This window comes from Suricata suricatta, chromosome 3 (genome assembly GCF_006229205.1).
Source record: "Suricata suricatta isolate VVHF042 chromosome 3, meerkat_22Aug2017_6uvM2_HiC, whole genome shotgun sequence".
Taxonomy (NCBI): Eukaryota; Metazoa; Chordata; class Mammalia; order Carnivora; family Herpestidae; genus Suricata; species Suricata suricatta.
This window is the reverse complement of record NC_043702.1, coordinates 13766525-13775624: the sequence shown is the minus strand read 5'-3', so window position 1 is coordinate 13775624 and position 9100 is coordinate 13766525. Positions and strand designations below refer to the sequence as shown.

Here is a 9100-nt window from a genome sequence, read left to right as displayed (position 1 = left end):
AGGACATTAAAATCAGATACATTGTATCTGGACTGAAATTTACATTTTACTAAGTATATCAAAAATGTCTAGCATGACGTATGAACTCTGAGCTGTGAACATAATTTTGAATTATTATACAATTTAAAAAGCTAAACATTTAGAAAAGAATTATTCATACAACATATATTTTACATTCAAAATGATGGGTTATTTATTCAGCTGTCAGTGGAGGATGGAATGCAACGAAACACATATTGCACCACCTTGACTTAAATTAGCTAAAAAATATCACCTGGAGTTAGAGCACTGCAGACAGATGTCCAGTCTACGGAGTCATCAAGCAGTTATTGGGACATCCAGAGCTACAATAAGTAGATATGTACAGCATAATACAGATATGTAATAATGATAAATATGTTATGTGAAACAACTTATTGCTAGTTAACAAAGGATCCCTTTTAGGTTATTTTTGGCATGATGCCAGGTCATGAGCTCGGTCAAAGAACTGGGTGGCAGGCACTGCTAGTTTACAGGCTCACGGCGTGGAGCACTTGGGAGTCTTCAAGTAGAGAGGCACAGTTAAAACGTAGGCTTGTTCATATATTCTTCCATTGTCTGAAAGAAAACAATAAATGAGAACAATATCCCTTTGAACCACAGCCTTTAGCAGAGGGTAAAACCTTTTTCATTCTTTTCCTTCCTTCCTTATTTTTTGCTGTTACTGAACAGAAATTCTCTAAACGTATATGGGCATAAATCTTTGCATTCTGATCGAGAACAGTGGTTCAAGGTTTGAGCATAATTTGCATACACATCCATGTGGCTGGAACTTAATAACGTTCAACGGAAAAAGCTCAGCTTGATCATAAAAGGAGTGTCTGATAAGAGAAATTCTAAACCAACAGCTGCCAATATACCACTGTTGACTTCAGATAAATGTGCTCTCTAAAATGATCATGAGTACCACCTCCCGGCACGTGTATTAGAGAAATCTCAATTTTATTTGTGCAACATAAGAATTGCTACAGAAACTGCGCAAAACATCTTTTTACACTTCCTGGCAAGACATAAAGCATAAACAGACTAGGATTCTTAAGAATTTCTTCCATGAATTTGGAGAAGGCTTTTCCTCCGAAGTACGCAAACTTTCTTCATCCTCCTCATCAGTTAGCAAGTTTGTTAACATGCCAGAAAGCCATACTTTTTTTCCCAGTACCTTTTAAAAAACGTTTGGACAGACTCCCAATTACAGGTAGAGTTGAAATGTACAGTGACGTGCAAGCCCTTTACCATGAAATGGGCTTTCTCTTGCATCCTCTTCTGTTGTAAACTTATGTATTTGTGTAACACAGTGACTCCTGTGTTGAATCATTACAAAAGTTCAAGGGGGCAGCCTTGGTAACACCCCTGCCTCTTCCCTGCAAGCCGCAGTCAGCTCAATCAGCAACCCTCAAAATGTCCCTAAGCTTGAACCCTCAGGGCACATAATTCACTCTCACCTGCCAGGGGAGATGGGTGAGCAGCATGTGCCAAACAGAGCACGGCCATGGCTAAGCAACATCACTCCGCGGGGCTGAGGTTAGAAATCAGGTGCTCTAACCGGTTTTCACCAGCTCTGTTTAGAATTCTGGGGCTCCTGTGCTGAAACACTAGTGCTGCCATCCACACTCTCTTGTAAAGCTCTCACACCTCCCGGAGGAGCACTGGCCAAGAGAAGCCCACACCTTAAGGCTTCTGCCTTCTATCTCCTCCTACAGATGCTGATTGTGTTTTTAAACTAACCAGTTTAACAGGGCCCGCACTTGTTTTCTAGCACCTAGAGCTTACACCATTTGGAAAGGAATACAAAGTTACAAATACAAATCTCGGTATAAAGGTTATTTAGAATGAGAAAAAAAAAACAGATTATATGTTTTTAAAAGATGACAAGTATCACAAGCTCTAGAACAATGGTTTTCATTCATTAAGTGTCTGACACACTTCTAGAATATACTCGTTGTATAGCTACATACGCTGTGCAGTTAAGACATCTTCCCTTTGTAAATTTCACCACAGGAACCCGCACCGTTGGAAGGGGCGTGGGCTGGGCCAGCAAAAGCCTCTGGAATTGTCACTCAGTTGGCTTCATGGGTCATCGGCTCCTAGTTATCGGCACTGCTTCACAGCACTGGCTAACTCAGTCTGCTAAAGACCACACTGACTGTACTTTCTGCACCGGGCTGTTACTCAAATTACACGAACCAGTAGCATACGAGGTTGGCATTTTCTTGAGCTTACCACTCTAAAGGTTGGAATAGATTTTTAAAGCTGGCACAACCTTAAAGAGCTCTGCCCTGGCCTTTCACAAGCGGCCCGGGATTTGTATCTCAGGACCCCTCTGTTACCATCGTGCACCACTGAGTTTCTTGTGGATTCAGCACTGTATTTGCTATAACTTTTTACTGCTTTATGGCTTTGCTTAGCTATTAACATGGGTTGTGCTTTTCTTTCTCTTTTTTTTTTTAGGAGAGAGAGAGTGAGCAGGGGAGGGGCAGGGAGATGGGGAGAGAATCCCAAGCAGGCTTCATGCTCAGTGTGGAGCCCGAGGATCCTGGGATCATGACCTGATTTGAAATCAAAAGTAGGACACTTAACCGACTGAGCCACCTAGGTACCCCAACATGGGTTGTGCTTTTCAGGGTGGCAATGTTGGGATGCACCTAGCCATTTCTCATGTATCCACACATGCACAGGCAAGGTATTCTATTGCCTGTGTCAGTGAGATACCATTTTGACCCTGGCTTCTCATTCTGTGATGAACCCTCATCTGTCTGTCGCCCCCACTGGCGGTGCCAGGAACTGCAACCCCTGCAGGTAACAAGTTAACTATCTTCCTCTTTATGTTTCTTTCCCTTTCTTATCACTTCACACCACTGTCCACAGGTTGTCACCGGCAAAATAAGATACCTCCTAAAGTCATCCCCAACCAATTAAACTGTTCTTTTCTTAATCCACATTACTAACACCAGGTCCCAATATACTCAGAATAATCTTTGAGAATTTGGACATTTAAGACTCTGTATCTTCTTACTAAATATGCGAGGGTAGCCTTTTCATTCTAAGAAACCTTTATTAGTTAGGGGTCATGGAAAGTTCCAGGGGCTAAAACCGAAAGCAATGTTACAAAGGCCTCCCTGAACCTTTAGTAACTAAAATATGAGCTTAGGTCCAAAAAGACAGGGAAAAAAAAGGAAGCAGTGGGGTTTTTTTTCTTCTTTATGTAATTGTATTGCTTGTGCCAAGTCATTCTAATTTTTTTATTTTTTACATTTATTTATTTTTGAGAGACAGAGTGTGAACAAGGGAGGGACAGAGAGAGAGGGAGACACAGAATCTGAAGCAGGCTCCAGGCTCTGAGCTAGTGGTCAGCACAGAGCCTGATGCAGGGCTCGAATCCATGAATCATGAGATCATGACCTGAGCCGAAATCAAATGCTCAACCGACTGAGCCACCAGGCTCCCTGTTGCGCCAAGTCATTCTAAACTTTTCTGACCAGATACACACAATTTTTCAACCAGCTCCCCTTCACTGCCTTCGCTGAAGTACCCAGAGCCCAAGAGAATGCTGATAACATTGTCTCTATTTGGCAGGTGCTGTTATTTTCCCCAGAGAGATTTAGAGGGCAGTCATGACATTGCCTGTTCACTGTGGGGACACAGAGGCTAAATGGAGGGGACCTGAGGCCTGCCCATCAAGACCTTCAGCAGGGGTGTAAACTCCCAGTTCGTGTTTAATTGTGAAAGGGCGTTTTCTTGAAATACCTGCTTCCCAGATTTCTGTGGAACTAGCGGCACCAGATGCACTCCCAGCTCTTTAAAACTCGATATTTCTTACAGAGAAGAATTCAAAATAACCCAGATTGTGTCTTGGCCCCAGTTCAAAAAGCTTTCATTACCGTAAGTGCCAAAGACCCCGCTACAAAGTCTCTTTCTCCCGTAAGTAGACTCCACAGTTAAGGGCCCTGAGGATAGGCTTATAAATAACCCTTGGCATATTTTAAGAAAGGTTGTTCTGTGGAATTTCCAAACCACTGATTTCTCAAGTACCTTGTAAAATTCCCTTCCTGTGGCATTTGGAGAGAGCCAAGCAAACACAGAAAGTTTAAATGCATTTCTTGCGGTGAGAACACTTCTGGGGGGAAATGCACCAGACTCCTAAAAGGCGCACGCGGACGCTCATGGGCACCTACTCCAACAGATGCCTTCCTCGGTCCTCTCACCAGAGCCCTGGTTCCCCTGGACGGGCAGGAGCAAGTCATCAGCTCAGCGATGTGCCAAAAAAGTTGCTTGGGAAACCATGCCTCATGCTGTTTTATTAACTCAGACTCTTCTTTCTCAACCAGGAGGAAGAAGGGCTTTAACATCAACTTTTATGAGAGTTTATAATCCTCTGGAATCTCAGCAGCTGCTATTTTAAGATGGGCAGGGGGAACGACGCAGGGACGCTGTGGGATGAAGGACCTAGAGGGGCCTGCGCTGGGGTTGGTGCGATCACCTCATTAGCGAGGCCAAAGGCCAGTGCAGTGACGTGCTCGCTCGTTCTCAGTGTCCTTGGCAGGAGCAAAGGGGCTGCTGTAGGTAAGTTCCCTTATTCGGTATGATGCAAATCCGCACTGCGTCTATAAGCCCCACGGGGGGCGCCTGGGTGACTCAGTAGGTTGAGCGTCTGACTCTTGATTTCGGCTCTGGTTATGATCCCAGAGTTGTGGGATCCAGCCCTGCATCGGGCTCTGTGGGCTCTGTGCTGAAGCTCCTCTCTCTCTCTCCCTCCCTGTGCCCCTCTCCTCCGCTCTCTCTCTCTCTCTCTCTCACCCCCATGCCTCTCCCCCACCCATGTGTGGGTGCTCTCTCTCTCTCTCTCTCTCTCTCTCTAAAATAAAAAGTAAATAAAATAAAAGACCCGCTGTATTTTATATAAATACCACACAGCCAGGAGCACGACCACGTGGATGCTTCAGGACCCACTTGCACCTTGGCCGGCAAACCACAGGATTCCCAACTTATTTATGCAAATAGGAGCACACATGCAGCCTCGCCAGGAGGTGTAAGAAATTTTAATTAAAATGATAAATGCCATCTTCAGTAATAAAGTTCTAATATCCCTGGCAAACAGAATGATGATGCAGTGTGATTCTCCTTTCCCAGGATAGCACAGATATTCTAATGAAAGTCTTTTTATACCTCTCATAAAATGCTTGAAAAAAAATAGCACCCAGTTTTTGGTCCCGTTTTGACAGCTGAGGTACCCTCACGAAAGAGCTCAGCTACACATGAAGAGGCAAGACTCTGGAGCCCAAGTCCCTGGGTTCAAATCTCTATTCCACACTTTCCGGCTGTGTGATGTAGTGCAGGTTCAGGTTATTTAACCTCTCTGTGTCTCCGTTTACTCATCTTCAAAAGGGGGGTAAGAAGGCTACCTGCCTCCTAGAGTTACTGTGATTATGAAACAAGTGAATATGGTCAGTTGCTTAGAAACTGAACCCAGCACAGCGTAAAGCCCCCGAGGACCGTCGGCTGGGACACCATCGTCACCATCACCATTGTTAGCTTTCCCCGGGTACTGACCTCCTGTAACATATCAGAATCTTCAATGGCTTTCACAGCAGATTTTTTGGATGTTTCCTGAATCTCTCCGCCCATTATAAACTCGTCCAGGATAAAATAAGCCTTTTCGAAATTAAAGATAATATCCAGCTCACAGACCTGGTAGGACAAAAACGGACGTGTTGATGAACTTGCAGAAGCGGCAGGGGAAACGCATGTCAGCCCCAAGCTTTTCCAACAGTCACACCCAGGTGGCTTTTACCGAAGGTAAAACTATCAGAGGATATTGCAAGAACAGAAATATGGAAGTAGGGAATCCCAGGGCCTTTAGCAAAAGTAAAACCACATTCTATTAGGCAGACCATGTCCTTAAATAATATTCTTTGACGTCACAGGACATTTGAGACTCAGGAGAGGAATCGGGCAGCCCTGATCCGATTTCCACCTGCACTAACGGAAGCCGAGTGCCCAGGGATGTCAGGCACGAGGGCCGTGCCTCCTTCCTCCTGCCCTCTGGTCTGAAAGTCTTGGCTCCTAGCTCTAGGACTGTCAGAAGCTCACTCTTCAGAGGCAAAGTGCCTCCACTGTGCTAATTTTTCTCAAAATTATGCCACAAGCCAGTGGTTCTCAAACTTCAGGGCGCTTCTGAATCATCCAGAAGGAAGGGTCTGAAGGGAAATGCGGCTGGGCCCCCCACCCTGGACTTCTGGGTTTCGCGGGTCTGGGTAAGGCCTGAGAGTCTGTATTTCTAAGAGGTTCCCTGGCGATGCTGACGATGGGGGTTCCGGGAACGCAGGCAGAGAACCACTGTCAGACCAAAGCAGACCCTGATTGATTTCCTGGTTCAAGTGAAGCCGGAGGCAAGAGCAGCCGCCCCTCCTCATCCCAATAGGGCTTGTTTCCAATTCCCTGACCAGAAGGCCAGGCAGGCACCCTCCTGGGGTTTTCCTTCTCACCTTTCCCTCACCTCCCCAACACTTCTGTTCCAGTCCCCACCCTCTGGGAGGTTTCTGCTAACTGCAAATTTCTTGCCTTCTTTTAACCTCTCAGCACGCCGGACACACTCCACGATCTCTCTTGAAAAATCTTCTCTCCCTCGCTCCCTGACTTTGGCCGTACCATTCAATGCCTGTTCGTGTCCAACATCTCTGGTGATTCCTTCTTAGGCTCACTGGAGAATTCATCTCCCCTCTACTTTGCATTCAGTTACAAAGTATTTCCGGGGGGGGCTTGGGACATGTGCCACCAAAACATGCCGCTTACATTCCAGTGAGCCACCTTCCTCTTCAGCATTGACGTTTCTCATGAGCACCTCTTCTCTTTGCAACACATACATTCTAGAACGTCCCACAGACTCTCTATGGCTGTGTCTAGCACGCAGGTGTCCTAACCAACCTGGATGTGTAGCCCTGACCTCCTTCTGAAGTGAGTCCGACATCTTCACCTGCTCAGGAAACATGTCTGCCTGGAGATTCCTCAGTCTGGGCCCCCATCTGCCAAACTGAAGCTAAGCATATTCTTTCCCCTGCAGACTGTTTTGCTTAGTAGCTGAAACTTCGATCTCTGGCTCGATCGAATTCATTCCACTGAATTCCACGATTTCTCCCTCCCCGTCATTCCTCTCCCCGCTGCCTCCGGTCTCATTCCACTCAGTTTGATCCCATCGTGCACATAAATGACAATCCTTCATATCTTCTGTCTGCTACCCTTTCACTGCCTTCACTCAGGCCTGCAAACTCTCTCACCAAGGCCACCGCAATGACCTTCTAGGTGGCGTCCGTCCCCACTCAAGGCCAACAATGACTCACACTCTGCTAAAGTGCTGACCTCGTTCCTCTCCTATGTAAGGTCTGATGTTCAGAACAGAGTTTTAATTCCTCTATGTGGCGCACAGGACCCTTTACACAGGACCCTTTACCACCCGGCCTGGGCCTCTCTCTCCAGCTTCCTGTGTCAGCGTCACCACCACGTGTTCTTTTATGCCTTTACCCTTTGCACATCCCAGCAATTCCGCAGATGTCCCCAAAATGCCCTTTTCTTTGTTCTACTGGCAAAATGAAGCTCGTTTTTCAAGGCCAAGTTCAAAATCCAGGGGTACAATGATTCCACCAAAGCCTCTTTAACCCCATTCAGATTTCACACCGCTCTGTGTTCTCTCTTACATCTTGCGGGCACTAGTATAGGCTGACTTGTCGGTCTCCCCCAGCACTGTGAGCTCAGGCAAGACCTTAGTCGTCTTAACATCCAGGGTATCCAGTACATCACTGGACGCAGGACATGTCTGTCAGACAAATGAGTCAGCCACTATTTAGGCCTTGTTTCCATGAGGTTGGGAACTAATGGGTTCCCAGATCAATGCTGATCCTAGTGAGTGCTGTAACGTTAGATGAAATGGACATCAACATTTTAGCAAACTGCTCCATATGTTTAAGATTTAGGTCAATGAACTTGCAGAGTTCGTGAAATAAATGGTTATGTAAACACCCCGACCCTAAATGGCCTGCTCAGAAAAACTCCTCTAACTGTCTGCTAAGGTCATGGTCTCCTCACTCACTAGAAAACAGCAGTAAGTGGGTAACTCCACAACAAATGGGTGTATGTATCTACAGCTACCTGCTCCCTCCCTCAAAAGTCCATCTGTCTCCCTGCTTGTTATGATGGTGTGGAAATTCCACATGGAAGTTGGAAAGAATGAGAGAGATTTCCGTGGATAGATGGGGAAAGAACTCCAACGTACATTTGGAGGGAGAAAAGAAAACAAAGCAAGTTGCAGAATTAACATGCGTCATGCAATCCCATTTAAAAATAAAAGTATAACAAACTGAGGGCTGAAGAGCGAGGGGGAGTGGGTAGGGGGTGATGGTCATGGAGGAGGGCACTTGTGGGGAAGAGCACTGGGAGTTGTATGGAAACCAACTTGACAGTAAACTATAAATTAAAAAATCAATCAATCAATCAATATTAATAAAAGTATATATGTCTAGAAGGAGACGTAAAAACAATGCATTCTTTTGCAATTTTAAACAATAGAGATAAACAAAAAGGAAGCACAGCAGATCAGACATCCATGCACATTAAAGAAGGTACAAGGAGCAAGCAGTTACCAGAGGTCAGGAGAGGCAGGAAGTCAGGAGAAATAGTAGCAAGAGTTGAGGAACCTCAGAGTTCAAGGCAGGCGTAGACAGAAATCCGAGACAGACGGGAGCCTCGTCAGGAGAAATCAGCAACTGGGATCCTGCAAGGTGAACCCGACAGATACCAACACAAGATCTCCAGGAGCATCTCAAACCCTACTCTCGGACAGTTGTGGGGCAATTAATTTACTGCATCTAGTTTCAAGGGATGTGAATAAAGTAACACGGCATGCAAAGTCCGATCCAGAACACACACACACACACAAACACAAACACACATACACCGAGGCAACTTGGGTGTGCAATGGCTATCTCCAGACTATAAGGAAACAGATGCACAAGTCCTGTTGGAATTATCCAGATGTCACACATGAGCAACTATTTCATACAGAGCAGCTCCA

General features: G+C 45.7%; 1 protein-coding gene across 1 annotated transcript in view; it reads right to left on the bottom strand.

The window, feature by feature from the left end:
* Positions 1-168: 168 nt before the first annotated feature.
* The window catches only part of AP1S3 (adaptor related protein complex 1 subunit sigma 3), a 55808-nt gene continuing 46876 nt past the window's right edge, over positions 169-9100 (bottom strand). Inside the window, exons 4-5 of the mRNA XM_029932907.1 lie at positions 5587-5724; positions 169-597 (exon numbers count right to left, since the gene is read on the bottom strand). Coding sequence (XP_029788767.1) covers positions 562-597; positions 5587-5724 — 174 coding nt within the window. The 3' untranslated portion in view covers positions 169-561. The remainder of the gene's footprint in view (positions 598-5586; positions 5725-9100) is intronic.